This window comes from Cupressus sempervirens, chromosome 11 (genome assembly GCF_028749045.1).
Source record: "Cupressus sempervirens isolate cs-2001-9-10 chromosome 11, ASM2874904v1, whole genome shotgun sequence".
NCBI classification, from domain to species: Eukaryota; Viridiplantae; Streptophyta; class Pinopsida; order Cupressales; family Cupressaceae; genus Cupressus; species Cupressus sempervirens.
Genome location: NC_143128.1, coordinates 368,801,129 through 368,826,712, shown reverse-complemented (window position 1 = coordinate 368,826,712; position 25,584 = coordinate 368,801,129). Strand labels below are relative to the sequence as shown.

Here is a 25,584-nt window from a genome sequence, read left to right as displayed (position 1 = left end):
AATATCAACTAAAAGATATGAATGTATATATTGAGCCTCTTATCGACGAGTTGGTGGAGTTATGGAACGGTGTCATTATGTATGACGTATCTAGACCAATAGGACAAAGACAATTTCAATTCCGTGCAATACTTGCATGGACAATACATGATGCCCCAGGGCTAACACATTTTTGTGGTATGTTATAGTGAATTCAAGTTGCGTACAATAATTCTAGCTATAAAAATCAACATATTTAATAATCCAATTACATCATTATCTTGTAGGTCTTCAAACAAAGGGAAAATTTGCATGTCCAGTTTGTGGTCCAAAGATGAAATCTCATCATTCAAAAAGTTAAGGAAAGCAGGTGTTTGATGAGTGTAGACACTTCCTCCATAGGAATCATAAGTATCGAAGTACGAAAAAACCTCTTTTCAATGGGAAAGAAGAGACTACATTAAAGCCACGAAGAATGACACCTTGCCTATGGAAGTTGGAATATAATAGAATTAATCGTCGAGGTAATGTTGTTCCACCTAATGATTTATGTTTGTAATTTATATATTTCTATTGTGATTTTTGTTGACTAATTGTGTAATTGATGATCGTGAAGGTCGTCAAGGCAATACTGACAACCTTCCAAAGGGACTAAAAAGCTATCCCAGACAATTTAGTAGGTTTCCCTACTACGAGCACTTACAAATTGTGCATTTGTTTGATACTATGCATATTGGAAAGAATATAACAGAGACATTGTGGAAAATATTGGATGGAAGGCGTGACAAAGAAAAATTGTCAAAATTTGTAATGACATACATGAATCCAATCATGCATTGAAAAATTTCATTCACTCAAATAGCAACAGAGATTAGATTAATATAAGTGCCCTTCCATGGTTATTAACGGAGCAGCAAAGTGATGCCATAAAAGAAGTCATACGAAAAATTCGATTTCCCACAAGATTTGCTGCGAACATAAACAATCTCATATCAAAAAAAAGTGAATTTGGGCCAGGGCTCAAAACGCATGATTGGCATACTTTCGTCAAGGTAACTTATGTTCTTCTATATTTAAAATATATTCATAAACTACATGTACTATTTGTTATGTTATGTTAGAAAATAATGAAATGATTAATTTATAATTACTGCAGTACGTGCTTCCTCTATCTCTCCCAGAGCACTTCAACAATAACATCAAACAAGTGATATACGATCTTGGAAAATATATGAGGTAAGCAGTAATATCTGTTCAATTTTTTGTATATATTTATTATATTCGTGATTTGTTTTTCTTGCTATGTAATCTATTGTATATTATTTTGTAAAGTCTCATAGCTATATATTTTTTGTGACTTGAATCTCTTAATGTAGGTGGTTGTCATCTAAAGAAATCCATAAAGAAGATATAAACTATTGGAAGAGAAGAATTCCTCATTTACTGTGTGAAATGCAAAAGTGTCTACCTCCAACTTTTTTCAATGCACAGGAACACTACCTCATACACCTAGTTGAGGAGATTGAATTGTGTGGACCTGTACACACTAGGTCAATGTGGATGGTTGAGAGGCATTTGAAATCTTTGAAGGCTTTGGTTCGAAAAAGAGGACATCCTGAGGGTTCTATGGTAGAGGGATATATGGTATACTAGACTATGGTGTACATTACTGAATATCTTCCTAAGTTTGCATCAAATATCCATGTAGATCGCATTTGGGATCTCGAGCCTTTTAAAAAATTAGAAGAGGAGTACTTGATGGGGAAAGGTACATTGAGGAAAGTGAGAGGTAATAAATTATAAGATGTTATTGTAATAAATTATTTCTTAATTTTCAAAATAAATCGGTTGTAAGTTGTCTATTTTTTTTTTTGTATAGGTGCTCGAGAGTGGGATACACTACATTTGTATATTGCAAACAATCTTGATTGGATGACGGTATGGATTGAATGATGTCAACATTCTGGTCACGCATTAACATGGGAAGGTGTATCTTAATTGGTTAAAGAAGCTCATCGTAATGGAGATTCCAATGTTACGCAAAGGGAAATAGATTTAGCACATGGTTCAAGAGATTTTCAGGTACATACAAATTTATTAATCACCCGTATGTTTATCAACTCACAATACAATAATTTTGATATGTTTCACATATTATTGCAGGTTAAACACCACAAGGCTATGTTCTGTAATGGTCAAAAATTTCGCGTCAAAGTGTTGGATGACACGAAGAAAACTTGTGATTCAGGAATAACTGCAGTCTTTCAAGTTACTAATATTTCATCTAGAAACGACTTACATCCTCAAGAGTCTGAAAATCGATACTATGGCATTTTGGATGAGATACTTGAGTGTGACTTTAGTTCCTTCAAATTAGTACTCTTCGTTGTCAAATGGTACAGGCTATGACTTAATCGAAATGATCCTGATAGAACTATTATTGAACATGATAATGGATTTACAATGGTTAATACAAAGTCGTTTGAGCCAGTTGGGGATGAGCCTTATGTTCTTCCAAGCCAATGTGAGTAGGTATTTTACTCAGAGGTTCCACATAAACTGGGTTGGTCATTTGTTGTTAGACATGAACCTAGAGGAAGGCCAATAAAGTATAATGCAATGGAAGAAGAAGATACCGAAGAAGTAGAAGATGATGTAGATGGTGATCACGATCGACAGTTATTGGATGATGTTCCTAACAAAAATTTTCATGAAGAAGAAGAAGAAGATGATGACGATGATGATGATGAAGATGATGTTGATATTGATGATGATGTTGATGATGATGACGACGACGACGACGACAACGATGATGACGATGATGGTGAGGATGATGATGACAATGACGATGATGATGATGACGAGGACGATGATGATGATGATGATGATGATGACGACGACGATTAGGATGATGATGATGGAATTTAGAGGTATGCCATCAATCCTTAATCTATTTAATATGCATTTCTTGATAGAAATATATTTGTCTTATATATATGGTTACATAGTTTATTCATTATCTATTTAAAAGCTACAAGTTTCAACTACAAATAGAATACTGCTAATCTAAATTAACTATTAATCTAAATTAATTAAATAAAACTATTTAAAACACATATTGATGCGTGAATGTATTGAGCCTTATTTTATTTTAGGTCAAAAGCATTTGTAAGTGTTTAGTTTAGAAAAGGGAATTCATTAAATATCTATAAAAGGGAGTTGTACCTAGAATAAAATTCATAGGGAAAACATAATATAAGTGCTTACCCAATTTGTTGGTTAATAATTCTGCCTTCGTAGGTGATGCAAAGACCCTAGGTGGTCTTGTAATCATTCATAACAAGAGGGACTTCCATAGTGTTCACACAACACCAACCAAGCATCTTCATAAGATCCCTCTACTTGATCCAAGCCAACTCCATAACCTATCAGAGTGCACACCAAATCCTTATGCCACCTTAGGTTCTACATCTTTAGGGGTAAAAGCACAAACCTGTGTCACCTTTTTATAAAGAAAAGTGATATCAGAATGTGCCAGTTCAACATTAATGACAAAAAAATTGGTATTTGTGTTTAAAATATGAAGATGATGTAAACTGATGAAATGTGTAGAATTGTATGAATTTTATGCCTATAATTTTTATTATTTTTTTGACTAAGAATTTATTCATTTTATTTTATTTTGAACTCCCTTTTTTAACTATAAAAAATATAGGATGTAGTTCCCGTCAAACAAGTATGTGCAAATCATCTTTTTTTGTTATGATTTGAAAATATTTTATAGATGACATGTATAGCTAGTGCACAAAAAAAGAAATAATTATTTTTGATGTATATTTTCTTTGTTATAAGTACTCAAGTTCGACCTTGTCAGAATCCAATAGTTTTTTCCTCCCGTCAAAACTTCCCTATCAAATCTATACCTTCTTGGAAAAAGATTACATATTCATGAAGAGGATTCTCTCCTCTAGTGATAAATATATATTTTTTATTTTTTTGATATGATTTACTATTTTTTTTCATTTTTTGAGAGAGCATCTTTTGAAATGTTGAAATATCAACTTATAATATTTTTAGATTATAGCATATTATAACTAATCAAAACACTCAAAAATTTATATAATGATGATATTGAATCTGAAATCTATAAAAGGGTATTTTTAGTTTTTTTTAAAAATTGAGTTTTGATAGAGAAATGAGATTTGACCAAAATAGGTTTTTGTATCACATACGGTGACACAGATCTATGCTTTTACCCTTAGAATAATCCCATGAATGTCCCTCAATCCATCCAATAGATTCATCCAAGCAATCTAATCAACAAACTATCAAATGCTCACAATGCCTCAATAGGCGCCAAACTTGACTTCACCTTAACTAGGTGTTTCCTCCACCTCCACACACATCAAACAACTTCAAATAACCCAAGGTGACTAAGCCCTCAACTCATCAGCTGATACAAAAACCCAGTTTTAGCCCTTCACTAGGCCTACTTCCCTAGTAGGCTTATAATGTGAGCCTGATTTAAGTGTTTTATTGTGTACCTTTTAATGTTTTTAATTTTTATGTGATGCTAATGATGGATGTGATTATGATTATGATGTGATTATGCTCACGATAATTGAATTACATTTGCAGGAAACTGAACCCCTTTCAGGAGCATCCCGCACAGTCTCATGGATCGACAGGTATAAGTCAATACTCCTTATACACAGTCTATTTAATACACTTATCAATAGTAAGATTGATGTCTTCTATGATCTCTCTCATTTGCAGGTACCAACGAATAGGTATTTGTCAGAAGTGTCTTCCTCGAGTGAGGGAAATATAGGAATAGAAGAGGAAAGTGAGACATGTAGTTTATCTAGAATAGGGAGATTAACTAGAGGTCAAAGGACTAGAAGGAAATTTGATAAACGCATGAAATTTTTCCTTGCTCAAGGGGGGTCATGTTCTTATGATGATGAGATAGAAGGCGACATCGAGGTGCCCTTGAGGTACCAACATCTACAGAAACATTGGGTACCCGAACTTCCTCCAATAAACACTAATTTTTGTGTTAATGAGAGGATATATCGCATAGCACCATCATCACTACATGGTTTGGGCCTATTTTCTATGGACGGCATAAAGGTGTCTTACAACAAAGTTTCTGAATTGGTGGAGTATGTTGGACCATGTTATGATTATAAAAGTTGGATGCATATTGTTAAATATAAAAAAAGTATGCGTAGGTATGCCCTCTCGGCAAATTATATACAACAACAAGACAATAATCAAAGTAAAAGTGTGGCTATATACATTGATGGAAGGCCAAAAGCAACAGGGAATATTGCGAGTTTTATAAATAGTACACGACTTGGGTCAACTATAAAGCAACCCAATTGCATATTTGAGGCACACGAGGGAAATCGTGTATTCATCTGTGTGATAAAATCAATACGTGCAGGGGAAGAGCTTCTTATTGATTACAATTTGAACCGCATAGATACAAACGAGGCTACTATCAGGGGAGTGGTACATACTATTAAACCAACTTCTAATCAATGGCTTCAACATACCATTTAGTCAATAAATTTTTGGCTAACATTTTTATACTTGATCTTTGACACAGGGGCACAATATGGAGCAACCGCTCGGAGGGGATGTTGGTGATGTTCCCGACTCATCTACACACAAGCAGGTAAAACTCATTGTAATTGTGCAAACTAGATAGAAGCAAAATGTTATTTTTTTAATGTTGTTTTCTTCATTGTTTTGGAGTAATTTTGATAATACTAATACTATTATTGTCACAGAGGGCCAGTGGTCAGAGGGAGGGAAAGGAACCTGCAGTCCCTGATCAGAAGCCCCCCCTTGAGGAGGACCCTTTTTATATTGATTTAGTAGACACCGATGACCCGATCGGTTCGACTAAAAAGTTGCTAAAGAAAATTGGCAGAGAAATTTTACATTTGGCAACCATAAAGCCCACTACTCAGGAAATAAGAGAAAGGGGAGCTGAATTGATGCACACCTCTGAAACCTTAAAAGTAAGTATTAATGAAATTTTTAATTATAACAAGAGTTCAATAATGGTTTTTATGTTATGCTCTTTTATGGCATTAATTAAAATATGGATGTGTTGTCTTTACAGAGTTTTTTGCGTGATTTTGAGCCCCATTCCCATGATGAGGGTGCTGCAGGTGGTTCAGGTAGATCACATGTTCCATTCCCCACTTTTGTTTTCCACTGAATATATATAGGAATGATCATATTCATTGACAATACATGCTCGAACAATCCTTTTTTTTAATGCTCTAACAATCTTGTCCATGCTAGTCCACGCGTTCTATATTTATGCATGCTCTAACAATTTTATTCTTCAGCTTCACATCAATTGAATCCTATGATGACGCCGCCTCCATCCAGGACAACCACAAATCTCTTTTCGACTGCTGAGTCAGCAACACGTAGCTTACAGGCATCAACTGTTGCACCATCTGCTGGTACACAAATCCCTCTTTTTCTCTCTTATGACAGCAACAAACAGTTTTTTTTTTACAACTTTTTAACATCAATTATCATTTGTTCTTTTATACTTCGTGACAAAGACTTATGAAACTTATGAAACTTTTTGCAATAGGAGCTGCAACATCATTTCCTGGATGTTCCTATGTTCCTAGTACGAGAACGGTGAAGGATGTCAAATTGATCGTCAGCGACGATGAAGGCATTCCATTAAAAGTAGCCAAAGTTCTAGGTACTTAAAGTTATTATTATTCTATAGTGATATAATAGTAATTTACTTTTTGATCACTCTTCATCGACTAATGATCCCATGATTGTTTTGTAGGAAATGATCTTTTTTGGAGAAAACTTGGTGATGAGTGTTTGCAAATATTCGGGCCCACCATGCGTACCTGGTGGAACATCATATCCTAACTAAAACCCCAAACCACTATTTTTATTTCATATCATTGCTATAATAGTTTTCCTTTTCATCCATTTCTTGAACTATATTAAAAGTAGCTTCACTTCATTTATGAGTCTAACATGTTCTTTTTTACTTAAAAGGTGGAATAACCAACGCAAACCGTTGAAGGATGATCTTATAGAGAGCATGACCCAACTCTTTGGACCTCGTGCATTCGAGAGAAACAAGCTCCTTGAAAAAGCTGGTTTATGTTTGAAGTATATTAGGGACCAGTAAAAAAAAAATTTACGGGATAACCCCAGGTACGAGCGTCCGCCCTATGTTCCTGAGGCTGAGTGGCAAGCTCTGATTTTGGATGGAAAGTATAAAGCTGACAAGAAAAATAATATTACACCAGTGGAGAGTACAACAAGGTATGTGATACTATTGAGAATCTAATTATGTACTAATTAACCTCTATATTTATACTATCTAACATATTTCAAACTTTTCATAGATTGCCTGACACATCAAAGGCAACAAAGGAAAGACTAGAAAAGCACGGGACACACAAGCTCGGCTCTGGTGGTTTTTCAAAACTTCAAGCAAGAGTTGTAAGTATTAGTAAATGAAAATTTGTATCAATTTTTTTATATAATGTGATGGGAAATGCTAGGACTCCCTTATTTAGCTCATCAATTATAAATAGGTCAATAGAATATAATAACAATAGTGGGTTTTCATATTCAATATAAACAATTGAACAATTGAAGTCAGACTTTGCAATCTAGATTAGTGAAGATTCCTTCATTTACTAATATGACATTATTTAAAATCTCACCCTTGATGTTTCCATCTCCATAGATTTCAAACTGATCTTGGGGAGGAGCAAGCTCAGAGGGATGGGTATGATAAAAGTAAGGCCACCCAGCAATAGAATTGCAACAAATGTAAGTGTATGGAATGTTGGATGCCTCAATTGCCCTCCTAACAACTCTCTTTTCTTTGTAAAAGCTTAGCCCTGGTTCTACTAGATTGGCTCTGTCTATATCATGCCCAAATTCTAAAGGAAGAAACCTCTGCATCAAAGTTCAACAATATCAATGCCTTGCATGGCCTTTACCATTGAATTATGATCACTTAAATCTCCTTGCAGAACACCCATTATAATATACATGCACATTAATAAGACCCATTACAGAACATGTAGACATTAATAAAACCCATTACAACACAAATTTTTACAACTATAATATAGCTCATGATCCCAACCAAATTAGACTCATTGATAAGATGATCACTGACCGAACACCCCTTCTTAACATAATTTCTAAATATCCAACTTCACAACAAGATAGTCAAACATGATTATTTGTGAGATGACCGCTATCTAACAATTTAGCAAATAGCTGCAATAGTAGTTACCATGAACAAACAAGCAAAGCTTAATCATATATTCTAAACCTATATGACCAATCAAAACAATCTACAGTCTGTAAAATCAATATTTTAAACAAGTACACACACTTTAGAACTGTGCCATACATATCTACCACAAAATCTTAGTTATGAACAGAGCTAGTGACATACATAGACAATGTTAACACCAGAATCTTTCAATTCATGGAGGCACTTTTATTTGGCAGAATCATGGGCAGTGATGGGTCTAATGAGAGCATAGGTAGAATGGCCTGCATTTACAGCTCCAAGAGCACCAAAGCGACCAATATAACCAGTGGCTCCAATCACTAATATTTTACTTTTCTCTTCGTTCACAAAATCCTCATATGAAGAAATCTCACAAATGGAGGCCATGGTTGAGACTGAATTTTCCTCCAATAGTTGAGAATAAGGTAGTGATGAATGAGGGAATGCAATAGCACTTGCAACCATTTTTATTTCCAAAGAGCTGAACTAACTCTTACCTAACTTAAGAATTTGGAGAAAATATGTTGGTACAAGCAAAGCATACAAACACGCAACATTTATATAGTAGATTGCTCCATCAAAACTGCTCGATTTTTCTCCTATTATATTGTGATGGATATAGATGATTTGCTGTTGATATTTTAACTACCCTCCATTGGTTGATGAAACAATGCAAGTAAAATTAACCATACCATGCAAAAATGCAGGGCTCAGAGTTCAAGAGATGCCTCACAGAAGAGGACAAGAGAATTGGCTTCCAACAAGGCTATAGAGCCGTGGTTGAACGGCTATGAGCTGAAATCAGTGTAGAAGGTTCTAATAATGATGCATCTGAGCCACAGGTAAATAAGCTAAATGAAATTTATTTCAAATTGAATACTTTACCAATTAGTCTATTTGATGTTAAGTTCCAATATAAAGTGAGTATATCTGTTTTAAGCAAGCAATGATAACAATGCGTAGGATGTTGGAATGCAGCCTGACAATCCTTCTACACAATCTGTGGATGCCGAAGGTTCGCATGATGTGCATCCCAGTGGTGGAGGTAAACATTTGCTATTAAATTTTTTATATGTAATTGCAATTGGTGTTTGGATTAAAGTAACATTTTGTATAGCAGCTGTAGAGGATCGAGGGGTCGATGTTCATGACCGTGTTGACGTTGAGTCCAGACAAAATGATGTGGTCAGATCAGGTAAAGAGCGCCATAGTTATGTTATTTAAAATAATTAAATACTTGTAACAATTATAATAAATTATTTTTAATTTAACTCTTTTATTTTTTATTGCAGAGGACCCCCCCTTTGCAATAGCATAGGAATTTGAGATCATCAAGAACAGAGAACAAAACAACTGATGAGGGGGGAATTGATGATGACACTGATGCTCCTCTTAGAGCTTACATAGAAAAAAGAAATAGAAAGAAAAAAAAGAAATGATTGTCATCTACATACCTTAATTGATAATGACTGAATTTTATGTCTCAATGAATTTAATTATGTGCTAATGAATGTTCATGAATTATGTGTTAATGTAGAATATTGATGAATGTTGCATGTTAACGAATCTAATGTGTTAATGAATGTTATCATGTGATATTGATTGAATGTTACATTTTATTAATGGTTGAAAGAATGAATGAACGTTAGATGTTAACGGGGAATGTAGAGTGATGTTAGGGGGAGGGCGGTGGGGCCAAATGAGCTTCCACCTTCACGTGGTTGGCCCTGTTTAGTAGAGAATATTAAACTATTCTCAAAACAAAGTGAAGCTCAATAAGATACTAACAATAGGTAGAAACAAGAAGCAATAACAAGCTCCTTCTAGAACATAACTCTTCCCAATTATTGCTATCTTCCCCACACTAGGAATCTCCATCATATTCTCATATGCCTGCAACAAAATTAGAATAACTAACCAAAAATAACTCATATTTTCATACTTCTCCATGCTTGGAATATAATCACCTTGTTTAGCCTTCCCTTGGCTCTTCATCTCCATTGTCTTCTCATCCTTCTCTTTGCACCTTGAGACCTCTACTATTGTCTGCAACATGTCTTCACACCCTTGCCATTTGCCTTGGTATACCAACTCCTAGTTGGTGGTTGTTCTATCCGATTCAGTCATCATTGTCTTTGTGAATTTTCTTTGTCCAACTTTCAATGGACACCATATAGAACCAATCAATATCATATCTGCTTCTCCAAGCCTTGTTTCTTTGCTATTTACATCAGCATTTGTACTTTTCATCTTTGTTCCAATCATCTCCTTTCCCTCAAGCCCTTCAAGACCTGATCTTTTTCTATCTTCATTAGCATCCTTTCTCTTTACCTCTGCTACAACCTTTTGAACCTTTTTGGTGTTAGGTTCTCCTTGCTCTTCAACACTTGATTGCTGCTCATTTGTTATTTGTCCTTCAAATGGAAAATTTGTCTTCATATCATCCTTTTCTAGGTTCTTTTCTTCAACCTCATTCTCATTAGTTGTTTGCTTCAAAGCATCATGCTTTTTGATCAAAACATCTTCCATTGCTTCACCATGTTCCTCTTTTCTTAGGAACCTTTCCCTCTCAAAGATAGTGGTAACAAGATACAAGGAGAGAAAATAGTTTTTGACACTTGGAATTAATAGAAGCAGTTAATATTTTGAGTCCTCCTTTTGTCACAAATGAGATGAGTACATGGATTGATGATGATTATGAGATTGTTCTTACTGCATCTCAACGCCATACATTGAGGATGACATAGTAGGGATTGAATCTAGGGGTCATCATTCAGATTATGTGAAGCTGCTTGGAGATAAGGATGTTGATCAAAATTATCCTTCACCTTTTAAAAAGTACATGACATTGACTAGCATGTTAGTGTTTGTGCATGAGAAGAGTAATATTTCTAATGTCAGTCAATCAAAAAATACATTGTGTGTCAAATCTAATCACCTCAAGGAAGATAGACAAAGAGATGTGATAGTGAAGGATAGGAACAAGTAGGTGAGAAAATGTTTTGATGAAACTATGGCAAGCGAAGAACTAGGGAAATTAAGGGATCGTGCTGAAGATGTTGAAAGAGCTCTATGATATCTAGGCATGCCAAGACGATAGCTTCACAAGAAAGAGAGAAATTGCAGAAAATTAAATAGGAGAGATTGTTCAGACTAAGTATTGTAATTCAAATATTGCTTCAAGAACTTCACTCACATTTACCTTGTCAAAAATCTCAACATATAGCATTGAAGTCCTTTAAGGATGAGGTAACAAGATAGTAAGCAAGAATAGATCAACAACTATATATCGTAGGACATTGGATTGATATAAGCGAAAAAATGATAAGTTGATAGATGTTCATGAAAACATAAAAAACAGAAAATCAAGGTGTAGGAACAAAACACTTCAAGGAACCAAAAGACAAAGTAAGAAATGATAAAGTGGAAAACCTAGCTGAGACCTATGACCTGAAACGTTGTCCAGAGAAATCAGATAAGGAAAGTTTGGAAGAAGAGAGATTTGACTTCAAAAACAAGGATAACTTTTAGCTTGTTAATAATCCCTTATTTGAGGTTAGAGCTAATGTTTGATGTTCCCTTATATGACTCCTAAGGGTCTGCGACTAAATCCTTATATTTTAAATCACAATAAACTTCTTTCTATTATTACTTATACTCAATTCTTTATTTTGCCACAAATAAATGTTAGGTATTAATAACAATATTTTTTCAGGGTAGATATATCAATGCAATTGTGCATGTATCTTGATGTTATGTACAAGTAATATCACCCATGCTTCTGATATATTCTTTAATTCACTGCTAGAGAGATGCAACTGATCTTTGGTAAAGAATATAGATGAACAATATGCAAATGTCTTTTTAAGTAGCTCTGATATCTTCAATCAAAATTTGATAACCAAAAACACTTCCAATAATGATGGAAATGACTTTGTGAAAATTCCCAATCCAATCAATATCAAAGACTAAACAAGGATTATATATATTGAAGTTGGAAGTATAGTGACAGTCAACTAAATGACCTAATGTCATAGATCCTGACGATCTAATGTTGATTACTGATCTGCAATAAGTATCATTAGAATTTCTGTAGAGCAATTTGCAAGACCAAGTAATCACTGTTAGAGATTTATCATAATGTAAAAGTGATATGTACCATACTGGTCTGAAGTTATTCACTGTATCTGATATCTACCTTATTGAAATGTGATATGATTGATTCTGTTTGGTTTGTAAAGACGTTGGATATTTATTTGATCTCTGTTTGATATAATATCTTTGTAATGGTGATGACCCAATGATGGGTGATCTGTACTGTTGCAATTTCTGATGTAACTCTTGTTACTTATGTGATATATATGTCACTATTCCTGATCTTAATCACTGTACTCATGGGATCTGGCTTTCTGATGTCTAGTGGATTACTACCACTTATGTCTGTATAGAATATAAAGTAATCTTCTGTCTGAATAATGTCCTTGGACTGGTTATTGATGCCTTTTTAATATCATTTGAAGAATTGCAACTCTTCATTGCATCTTTTAGTATTTGGCTCCTCTGTTATTATTGCACCCTTTTGGATAACTAATCTGTGATTAGTATTTGTGATCAGCATGATATAATTTAAAGAGAAAACACTTACATTTTAGTATCAAGCTTGTTTTATGAATGAATGGAGAAAAACTAGCGACATATCCATTTCAGCTTTGTGTTTTTTACTGTTAGTATTTGATTATTAGAACATAACTATACATCCTTGTGAATTGGAGTTTCGACAAAGATTTAATATTATTTGGATTTCTTTCTTATTGTAGCAAAGGTTATGGAGGCCCTGAACATTCCAAGAGGTGTCTGGCATGTGCTTTTTTGAACACCTAATATTGATAGGTATTTTAAGTTTTAATAATATGGATCTGTATAATTCTAGTTTTAATACAATCTTATTGCAGGTTGATAGATTTTCTTAACAAGTTCTCAAAGTGTTTTTTGTAAAGTTATTATTCACTCCAGTTCGATCATCCTGACTTTTAGCTGCAAGTGCCTTGCCTTTGGTCAAGCATAAAGCTTTCCTTAGGCTCATGTAATATGGTGGGTAATTTGTTGGGTTTCTCCTTACCAATGAAAACTTTGATGTGACCCTTACTGTATGCTTTTGATATGCATAACATGAATAAAAAACTAGCAATACTACATTGATGTGCAATGGGTACACAATGGGTAAAAATATGTTAGAAAATGATTGATTATGGTGTTCTTGTTCATGATGGCAGGAGCACACATTCTGGTCATTATTTCTGCTTTTTTGAGTCACTTAAACCTTTCAAAATTATTTTTATGTTGGGAACTCTAGGTTATAGTCTTAGAAAAGTATTTTATTCATTAACAATTGCTTTAATCTGGCTTGTAGGTGAAGTGCACACAATGTTCTCATTGCTCAAATAAATTTGATCCTTTCTTAGATTTGAGCCTAGAGATCATTCAAGCAGATTCCTTGTTGAAAGCATTATCCCATTACATGGCAGAGGAGCAGTTAGATGGGGGTGTGAAAAGAGATCAATGTGAACGATGCAAAGTAAAAGTGAAGGCTCTAGAACAACTCAAAATTGATAAAGCACCACATGTTCTTGCAATTCATCTCAAGCACTTCAGTGTAGTTGGATCTGGAGGAAAAATTGACAAAAAAGTAGACTTTGGTTGTACATTGGATCTCAAACCATTTGTTAGCAGTTCACATGTAAGTAGCCCTTACAATATTATTTGCCAGTGGATCACATTTTTAGTGGAATCTAATAATATAGTTTTTGTAATATCTATTGGTTTTTTAATAAATATTGCACATTTGAATGATATTCTAGTTTCTCTGTCTATTGATCAATCACAGGAGGGCAATTTTAAGAACACTCTTTATGGTGTTCTTGTTCATGATGGCTGGAGCACACATTCTGGTCATTATTTCTACTTTATTCGTTCATCCACAGGCATTTGGCATGCTTTAGATGATAATCGGGTATACATTTGCTACAGTTGTGAAGACATGTTTAATTTTGTGGAGCAAGCTCATTATAATTTGTGTATAACCGGATACACAAAAGAACTACAATTTTATGTAGAACCTTTTCTTTATATGGTAACACTAATTATACTAAAGTTGCTTAGACTGATTGAAGTTATTCTTATGACATTTTGTACTCTAGGTCTATTCAGTCAGTGAGAAAAGTGTGCTTTCCTAGAAAGCTTACATGCTATTCTATATACGAGATAAGAAAACTAGCATTCAAACAGTAGGTGGGTCTGAATCTCAGTATAATGGCTCTAAACTAAAGAAGAGGGTATCATTGAACATTGGACATCCAAAGGAAAACCACTTACAAGATTCATATGCCCCCCAGGTGACAGAAAACATGCATTCTTTCCAAACGACAACAATCTCTTTTAGTGTTGCAGGTGTAAACAAGATATCCCAACAGGTAGAAAATTTGTCAAATGTCAATTTCATTTTAGAAAGTCTAGAAAAGAACACAAGTTCTAGCCAGTCATGCAGTAAATCCAGATCATTAGCAGATCATGATGCATCATGCTTGCGGCGGGGCCACTATGGCGGCAATGCGAGCGGCCTTGTCGCAAGCATGATGTACCATGATTTGCTGATGATCTAGATTTATTGCATGACTGGCCAGAACTTGTGTTCTTTTCTAGACTTTCTGAAATGAAATTGACATTTGACAAATTTTCTACCTGTTGGGATATCTTGTTTACACCTGCAACACTAAAAGAGATTGCTGTCGTTTGGAAAGAATGCATGTTTTCTATCACCTGGGGGGCATATGAATTCATATGCCCCATGATGCATCATGCTTGTGGTGGGGCCGCTGTGGCGGTGATAGCAGTTGGCGTCGCCGCCATAGCAGCCCCGCCATATTGCTAACCGTGGACGTCGCAATTGCGACGTCCGCCCATGCATTGCGACGAAATGTGCGTCGCATGCATAGTGACATCGTCGCAATTCCTGACTTTGCGTCGCAATTGCAACACATTTGGAAACATTGCAACAGCCGACAGTGTTGACACCAGTGTTGTCGCGCCGCTAGCACCATCACATCCCTGTCACAATTTTCCATGGCCGTCGCAAGTGCGACACCCACATAAGAACTGGAAAGGCTCTCACCTGAGCGAACTCATGGGCAAATGCCGACTCCACCCCATCGCAATGTGTGGAGAGGACGTCAGAATTGTGACAAGATTTGCATGCATTGCGATGGGAGCCGTGCCAGGTTAGAATGGTGAAATTACGATGGATAGGCATTGAAATTGCGATGTCCAAGGATAGATGTCATAATTTGCGACTAAAAAACAATGACGTCTACTACCATCGTAGTGGAGACACATGGCCGTCGCAATTGTGACACTTAGCTGTTGCAAATCGATGCCAAATGTATTAGTGTAGAGATTCTTTTGAAGTACTGATCACCTTCATGTGATAGATATGACACTGATGCTTCTTTTTAGATATGGCCTTCAATACACTTTGTCTATTGCTGATTCACATTCTCATGCCTCTTTTCACATTAATTTCACACATTCATACTATTCATAGTATTCCACACTTGGATATGATACAATACATAGCATATATATATATATATATCAATCCAATTTACATAATTACAAAGTCAACCAATATACAAGTTAACATCAATATTACAAAGTCAACCCATATGTAGATACTTGGGTTCTGAAGACTGACTTAGTGAAGTTCTGATACTCGGTGTTCACTGTCACTACTTGACATCGTCATGCATTCGGTAGAAGTAGAACATTGGTCCATACTAATCATCTCAGAGTAGTCTTTGAACTTGGTCTGCACTGGTGACTCGGTAGATACTATATAACTTGGTATAAATTGAATTACTCATTTACCATGACTACACTCAGTAAACACTAATCATCATATAGCTTGGTTAACACTGACTTCACTTTACATGAACTGCTAGCTCGGTAGAAACTGCAAAGCTTGGTAACCACTAAAATGCTTGGGTTGAACTGTTGGACTTCACACTAACTGAATTTGCTCGGTTTGAACTATTGCACTTCACACTAACTAAATTCCCTTGGTAACCACTAGAATGCTTGATAGGAACTATAGTGCTCGATGGCTACTGAATTACATGGAAAAAATTTTAGACTGTTCAATGAGCTCAATAGCCATATAGAATCTGAATAAGTGTTGTCACTAATAACAAACTTGACCGAATGTCAACAAAAGAATGATGCCAGAATGGTGCATCCCCTTTTAATTTAAAATTGATAAGGACTACTTCACAAACTTTTATATTATGTTATCTTCCACTCACATGTTCTCTTTATATTATGCAATCTTCCACTTTTCCATGTGATTATGTCTACCATATTGGAGTTTCTTATTCCTTGATTTTGAATACATCTTTTATAAAGATTCATAAATAGTTTTATTTGTTCATTTAGTTCATCCCTTCTTTTGTATGCATGACCACCTTCAGACACTTTTACAATAATGCATCCCATTTCTTGCTTGATCCATGTACTTGATCAATTTCATTTGTCTTGAATAAGAAACTTTTTGTCAAGGTTGATGCTTACAGACAGATCTTCTACTCTTTAATGGGTGTGTGAGACTTGATACTTTTAATAATAGCAAAAGCCTACCTTCATTTTATGGGTTAGGACTTAACTTCTTATGTGAACATTTTAAATCTTTTGTCCCTAGAATCTTCCTTGTTAACTCTCAATCATTATTACCTCATCCTTGGCGATTGGTCTTTCACACATGTGTCTTGCTCATGCTAGGCTACTATCTCTATGGTAATGATTGTGAAATTGCGTGAATTCATGTACCATATAGCCATCTATGATCAACCTTCCCAAATGGTTCATGATTGCCCTTTATGTTTGGAGAATGTTTTTATTTTGTTTACTCTATTTATCCATAGATTGAGACATATTTTGTTGAAGTCCATTCATACACCTAAGAACAATTTCATTTCAATATTCCCCGTGTATAGATTGGTCTATATAATTTTCTTGAATATTTGATTGGCAATATATATTTTTCTTATGCAATATAAATGAATATCAACCGACAATACATGTCAATGCCTATCCCACGTGAATCTTGTATTTACAGTGGTTGTCCACATTGTCTCAGTAGCCACATGAAGACTCTTCATATATCAACAATAACATTCACATCCTCTACTAACTATAGACCCTCTTTATAAAATTAGAATGCTTTGATTTGAAAGGAGCTTGTGATGCAAAAAGGTATGATTGTTTCACAAAGTTTCTCAACCACCCATTGTAATCGATAAGGTCAATATATCAGATATCGATGACAACACCAATCTTAGCAGTGGAAGTAACAAGAATAGAAAGTGACAAAATAACATGAAAAGGCACGTAGAAGAGTAGCAACCATCTCTATATAAAGGTGGTGGAGGGCTCAAGAAAAATCCACCAAAGTCATCGCCACTACAAGTTTCACCAAATCTGTCATAGTTAGTATAGAAAATATGCGAAAACATTCCAAATACGGTGCTCAGAACTATATATGTGAAAACCTAATCTGTTGGGAGCATGTGTAAACAAGAAAACATTAGTAGCATTTGCATTCAAGATAACAATAAGATTGAAAAACTACTAATTCTACTTGAGTTTTAAACAACTATGCAACCAACATATTAGAGTCCTCACACAACCTCAAAGTAGCTCAACAAGGGCACCCATAAGAGGCCTTATTGGTGTGCTTAAGTGTGAGAGATGTAGATGTGCTCTCCCAAACACAACTATTGAATCTCTTGATGAAAATCCAGTATGAAATGAATCTATACTAAGAATGTGTGTGAAATACTTCAAGCAATGGCTATGAGTAAGCCGCCCTCAAAGGATTCCATGGATATGGAGGTGAATGAAATGCAATGAAGAAAGAAACCTACAACATCATACTACCATGAAACTAATGCAAAAACTAGAAATCTAAGTATTGCAAACAACTACCAAACGTTAGTTCTAAGCATAAGATCTCTAAAAAAGCTCTAGAACTATACTAGCATGATAACAATGCATATGGAGGAGATGTATAAATGCTTGAGACAAGGGCTCTATTTATAGGTTTGAGAGAGGTCTTGGGGAGGTGCCACCTATGTGGCATCCACATAGGTGCCACAAGGGAGACACATGGGCTAAAGGACAAGCCATGCAAAAGTCAAAAAGAGCCTTTATGGTTGAGAGGCTCAAGGTGTGCTCATACATGTGTGAGTAACCTTGGGGGAAGGAGTGGGGGGATAAAGGTGTAAGAGATGTAAGAGGTGTAAATGAAGTGGAAGCTTTATTGGATCATGAGTTTCTCACACATGTGTGAGCAAACACTTAGGAGCTAAAAGGTGAGCTTCTCCTTCGGCTCCTCCAAACAATTATTTTTCATCTTTCCAATGCGATATTTTTGATACCCATCCACCAGAGCCAATTCTAACTCAGATTTCATTTGTTGCATTGATGGGTGATTCGTTAACTTGAATGAAAAGGAAAGCGGCCCTAAATTCTTTCTTTGAAATTTTAAACTTTGCTCCAATGGATCATGACACTAAAAGAAGGAGAATTGAGAGGTAACATGCCTGTTTTGATGATTATATTAACCCTATTGTCAGGACTAGGAATGATCAAATGTGGGTTTTTCCCATTAGTTCTTCTAGTAAGGCTTTATGGGCTAATGTTGTTCCATTAGGCAAAAGAAATAAGGGTTCCCTCTTGACTCTTCTTGTTCCAAGAAACCCTAGCAAGAATAAATATTTGGTGATATTTGTTCAAACCAAAGTGACATTGGTAGGGAATCATTTTAATCCCCCTAGGGTTTCACAAATCTTGCTCACCAATGATCCTCAAACTCTAATTATCAATGATATCTATCCTAATGGGTTATGGGAATATTGTCAAACAAGTGACCTTTTTGCCAAATGTAACAACGAGGATCCAACAAGAACCCTAGTGTGGGATTGGCTTGAAAGCTCCTATGGTGACTGGGTAGGAATTTCTTCTCTCAAAAATGATGTTTTGTTCCTAGATTGTTCCTCTTTAGATTAAATGAAAAAATTGTTGCATGGAGATCCAATATTTTTGAAAGGCTATCTTATAAAATTCATAAGATGTGAACCTAATTTTGATCTGTATTATTTCAATAGTGTTAAAGTCTTGAAATGAGTTATTTTTAGAGATGTCATAGTAGAATTATTATAGGGCAATATTCTTTGTCATATAGGAAATTCACTAGGGTCATATTGAGGCTTGGAAGATGATTTTGTTTCCTCAAATAACGTTAAACTACTAATTGAAACTAAATTATTAAGAATACATTTTAAGAAAATTAGATTAATTACAAACAATTCTTTGTATTTCTTGGAAGTGGATATTTATAAGGGCAGAATATCTGATACAATCATATGGCAACCACCCTTATGTAAGAAATGCAATAAAAGTAAAGATTCAAAAAAGTTGGACTCATCGGGGATCCGAGAATCCAACCCTAATCTTAACATTTCCTTTAATCCTATGGGTGGAGGATTTATTATTTTAGATAGGGCATCCCCTCTTGTTGAGGGTGTTCAGGGCTTCACTCTTGATCCTATTCCTAAGGATGAGGAAATTGTCGAGGATCAGGGGTTTGTGGAAGTGGCCCCATGACTCCTCCCTCTTCAACTTGTGTCAACCTAGGGTCATGTATGATAACTAATAATTTGCCTCATAATCTTGATCATACTTAAGCTATTAAGGAAGGATTTGTACGTAATATTTTGGCCATCCCTCCCCCGTCCCAAATTCTTAATAAAGAGGAGATTTATGTTCTCTTTATAACATCCTCTCAATCACCCTTTCTTGAAGGGGATCCTATATCTCGAAATAGTAATAGATCCTCTAGCCATGAGATGGGTGAGGAAGAAAAAGAGGCTCTTTGCGAGAACCTAAAGGAAGGTCTTATAAAGATATTTACTAAGGATTTTGTTAAACATGGTCTTACTATCAAAAAAGAAAAATTAATTGAAAAACTCCTATTTCTTGGGGGAGAAGGATACAATCATGAAGACCTCAGAAATGATTTGATAATGATGGAGGAATCAGATAATCTAAGAGATCAGGGATTATCTTATGAACCTCTATCCTCCCCAAACTTGGCAAAGATTCCTAAAAAGTGGGGTATAAAATCTTTAAATGAGTTGAGAACTAAGGACGCAGAGGTTGAAGGGCAAACTAAATTAACTAATATGTTTGATGTAGGGAAAGGGGAAGTTGCCTCCTAAGGCAAAATGAAAGTCATTACATGGAATGTTCAAGGCCTCAACACCCCTAACAAAAAATGCTTGCTAAAGTTGTCTTAGTCAATATAAATCAGACATTATGATAATTCAAGAAACTAAAACGAATCAGGAGGAATTAAATGCTTTTCCAAAAAAGGCTAGGTTTTAGAAATATCTTTGATAGCCCATCCACTAGGGCCTCTATGGGTTAAGCTATCATCTAGAACCCTCACTTTCTTAACACTACTCCCCTAATATCTGAGAGAAATTGGATATTTGCTCAAATTAAGTCTTTTAACTCCAATCTTCAATACAATTTAATAAATATCTATGGGCCTACTTCAACAGGGGACAAAAGAAAACTTTGGTCAGAAATAGGCAATTATATGCAAACCTTGCAAACCCTTTGTATATTGGGAAGGGACTTCAACACAATATCTTCTTCCTCAAGAAAAAGAGGTGGATTAGTAAAATTATCACAAACATCAATGGATATAAAGAACTAGATTACCCAATCTACCCTATTGGAAATAAAATCTAAGGATAACTCTTTTACATGGAATAATAGAAGATAGGGCTTCAATCAAATAACAAAGAAATTAGACAGGTTTTTCATATTAGGAAATATTCTCATTAATGTATCTCATCTAAAATCTAAAATTCTCCCTTTCTCTAGGTTAGATCATTACCCAATTTTGTTAACTTTTGACTCAGGTTGTACCCTTGCTAGAAACCCATTTAAATTTGAATCAATGTAGTTCAAGGATGAATCATTGCTTAAATTACTTGAAGAGTGGTGGGTTGACTTAGAGGTATTTGGGTCAAAAAAGTATAAGGTGGTTCAAAAGCTCAAAATTATTAAGCAAAACCTTATCGAATGGAATAAAACTAAATTTGGAAACATCTTCTCTATCAAGGCTGAGATTGAATCAAGCTTAGCCAAGTTTAATTTAGAAGTTATGTAGTGAGGTATGGATGAATGTTTATATCTCAAGGAAAAAGACCCTAGATTGAGATTAGAGGATATTCTAGCAAAAGAAAAAATCTTCTGGAAACATAAATCTAGAGAAACTTGATTAAAGGAAGGAAATAGAAATACCAAATTTTTCCATAATAGATAACTCTGCTCTATCATTCTCAAGGGGTTCACTAATTCTAATTCAATTGTTCTAGATAGAGAAGTTCTATCTTTTCCATAGATAATGATGGGCACTGAGTTGACAATCAGTAGAGTTTACCAACGGTTGATCAAAATTTCTCTTGGAGAATCTAATTTTACCATGAAATACTTGAGAATCCATGAACCTCCCTATGCGGTGGAAAAAAGTGCCTCAGCATGACATTTAGACCAAATCAACCAACTCGAGTAGTAGATAGGTTTCCTTGGGCCAGTTTCTAAGCACCCCCTACAACTATATGGAACTTTCTTTGTATATCTTGATCTAGCCCCACCCAAGTGCACATGCATTCCTTCCTCTGCATGCACCCACTATTGTTGGTGCTTAAACTATTGAATGTGGTACTAAGTAAAATTCTCTGGCCACCTATGTTCTTGCTTCTTATCCAGGAGACTCGATTATTGTAGGGAGGGAATCTTAGTTACTAAGGCATGCATTTCTAGTTCAGATTAACTAAGGTGTTTGAATAATGTTGACTATGATGGTTTGGTTCAGATTGATCCTATGTAGCTAATCATCTCCTTCATGTGGTGTAATGTTTCTCCTACCCTATAAATTCTATGGCTACTCTTTACCCTTTTCATGGTGCACCAATACCCTCTCAAAGCTTTGTCCCCAGGGCCTTGTTGATAATTGTGTCTCAACCTTGCAAGCTTTTTCCAAAAAATTCTAGAATTTGTTTGTGGTAATTCTCCACATGTTTATGTGTCAGAAAAAGGTGTATGAGTTGTTAAAAATATTCCTCATCCCTACTAGAATATAGGAGTGTCATTTTTAGAGTATAAACAACTCATTGTTTGACTTTCATGGGGGTCTAAACTAGAGGACAAAATTATGGATTAAAATGCTATTTTAACTTGGTTGTTTTTCCATCTTGGAGTTACAAATGACAAGTGGGTAACATGTGGAAATGGTTAGTTTTTCCATGGTTTTGTAAAACCACAAATGGTTTCCAAGATGTAAATCACTATAAAAGGAGGGCTTGGGGAGGTTTTTGGATCATTGAGTTTAATTTGCAAGACTGGGTGCTAGAAGGAGTCTCTCTGAGTTTGAGTTGTGGTGATGAGCTCTTATAAGAACTCGCATTGCAATTGTATTGCAATCTTCTTGATTTTATAATAGATTGTGTGAGTTTTGGAGGGTGGGGTTTTTCTCCTAGAAGGGTTTCATCACAATAATTATTGTGTTATGTGTTTATTGTGATATTGCATTTATGCATGTTTATTTGTTCATTGAGATCTTTGTAATAGTTAGCAGAAGTTACATAATTGTCCTCTCAAGATTAGCTTAGGAAGTGATTCCATGCACCTTTGCTTCCTTACAAGTGGTATTAGAGCATGGCCAGTTTTGGTTCTATTTGTTTGGTACATGGTTTTTGAGCTAATCAAGGTTTGAGTGGGAGCTTGTGCAAAGGTTTTCATTTCTGTGCTGTAGGATTGCAAAGATGAGAAGCATATTGGGGAAGATTGATCTAGAGAAGTTTTTTGGCACAAACTTTGAGATGTGGAAGCTGAAGATGGAAGATCTATTGATTGATAAGGGTCTATGGGGTGCAATTGATGATAATAAGAAGAGGCTCGCACATCCAACTTTAGCTACTCAATATGATGTGATAGACATAAAAGCTAAAGGTCTCATCAGATTGTGTCTTGCAGACTCAATTCTAATAAATGTCCATGAAGAACCTACTATGAAGAAGCTTTGGAAGAAGCTAAGTGATATCTATCAAGCGAAATCACTTGAGAATAAGAATTTCTTGAGAAAGAAGTTTTATTATTTGAGAATGGAAGAAGGTGGACGAATTTATGAGCATCTTGAAAGTTTTAATATGTTGGTGACTTAGTTGACCTACATTGGGGTGTCAATGGATGAAGAACAAAGGTGCCAAATCTTGCTATGTTCATTGCTAGATTCATGGGACAACCTTGTCATGGCCATAGGGATCACTTTAGTTGTCTTGAAGATGGAGTATGTTGTTGGTTCTTTACTTCCTAGAGAGATGAGAAGGAAATTCTCTCTAAATGCCAAAGAGACTTTGAGTGTTCGAGGAAGACCAAAATAAATAGGCAAGAATGAAAAGAAGCACAATTGTTCTAAGTCCAAGAATATGGGGAGATCAACATCTCCTGGTAAGTCTAGGGCAATCTGCTAGAACTGTGGCAAACCTAGACACTCTCCAAAGGACTGCAAAGAGGAGAAGAAGAAGAAGAAGAAGAAGAAGAAGAAGAAGAAACAAGATTTTGAATCTGAGTTCAAGAAGAAAGATGGAGATGCTTTCATCGCAGCCTTGGTAACTCATGCAGGTGAAAATGCATGGTTGATAGACTTAGGTGCATCTTTCCGCATGAATCCTAATAGAGACTGGTTCAGTAAGTATGAAAAGTTTGATGGTGGTAAGGTGTATTTGTGTGATAACTCAAATATTGATATTTTGGTCGTGGAAGTATTCATGTGAAATTGTATGATCATAGAATTAGAAGATTTGATGGTGTCTTGCATATCTTGGGACTAGCAAAAAATTTATTATTTGTTAGCAAACTAATAGATGTGGGTGTGCATGTATAGTTTTCTAAAGCAAGTGTGAAAATGGTAAGAGGTGCTATGGTAATAGCAAGAGGAAGCAGATTGGATACATTGTACTAGCTTGATGCATGTATAGTTGAGTGCAACAGTACTTCTGATAAGATTGTGAAAAGGACTACTTTTTTGGAGAATGAGAGGGTTTCTCTTTCAACAAATGGTCATGGTTTCTAGGCACCCAAGGGTACTCTATCTACTAAATCAAAGTTTCCTACATAGAAGACTATGTTATGACACCAAAGACTTGGCCACAAGTGAGAAGGGTCTATGAACCTTTAAAAATAAAAACCTTGTTGATGAGTTGAATGACTACAATATTGAGTTTGATTTTTGTGAGCATTGTATCTATGGTACAAACAAAACCACATTCCATTGTACTCAAGTTCTTATAAGTCCTCATTTATTTTGGATCTAATCCATTCTGATGTATTTGGTCTAGTTGATGTTCCTTCTATTGGTAGATCAATTTATTATTTTTCTTTCATTCAGGATTTCAGTAGAAGAACATGGGTTTATTTCCTTACAAGAAAAGCTGAAGTTTCTAGTCATTTCAAAGAATTTAATGCAATGGTTGAGTTGCAGATTGGAAAGAAGATAAAGTGTTTGAGAACTGATAATGGTGATGAATATTTTTCTAATGATTTTGACACATTTTGTAAAGATTGTGGTATTAAAAGAGAGAAGATGACTATGTATTCTCTATAGCAGAATGGAGTTGCAGAAAGAATGAATAGGACCTTGATGGAGAAGGCTAGGAGTATGTTGAGTGGAGCTAGATTGGAACACAATTTATGGGATGTAGTTGTAGCCACTGCTTGCTACTTGATACATAGGTCTCCTACATCAGCTCTTGTTGATAAGACACCAATGGAAGCATGGTTGGGCCACAAGCCTTCGCTTTAACATCTAAGAGTTTTTGGTTGTGAGGCATATGCTCATGTGCCAAAGGAGAAGTAGACAAAATTGGACAACAAAGTTGTTAAATGTATCTTCATCGAATATAGTTATACTATGAAGGGATACAAGCTTTGGGATCTTGTTTCACAAAAGGTATTTTATTCCAAATGTATTATCTTTAGAGAAACTAAGCATTATTATGTTACAGTGCAACCAGAACAGATAGAAGAAAAGAAATGTGTGATTCAACTTCTTGCTACACCTAAGAAATTTGAATCAAGGCCCTTAGAAAGACAAGATGTTG

The 25,584-nt window shown here is 35.2% G+C and overlaps 1 protein-coding gene across 1 annotated transcript in view; it reads left to right on the top strand.

The window, feature by feature from the left end:
- The window catches only part of LOC149529606 (uncharacterized), a 30,965-nt gene extending 17,693 nt beyond the window's left edge, over positions 1–13,272 (top strand). Inside the window, exons 2-6 of the mRNA XM_089808166.1 lie at positions 855–1,031; positions 1,136–1,215; positions 1,356–1,608; positions 5,594–5,662; positions 13,255–13,272. Of these exons, the coding sequence (XP_089664292.1) occupies positions 855–1,031; positions 1,136–1,215; positions 1,356–1,608; positions 5,594–5,662; positions 13,255–13,272 (597 nt within the window). The remainder of the gene's footprint in view (positions 1–854; positions 1,032–1,135; positions 1,216–1,355; positions 1,609–5,593; positions 5,663–13,254) is intronic.
- Positions 13,273–25,584: the final 12,312 nt, after the last annotated feature.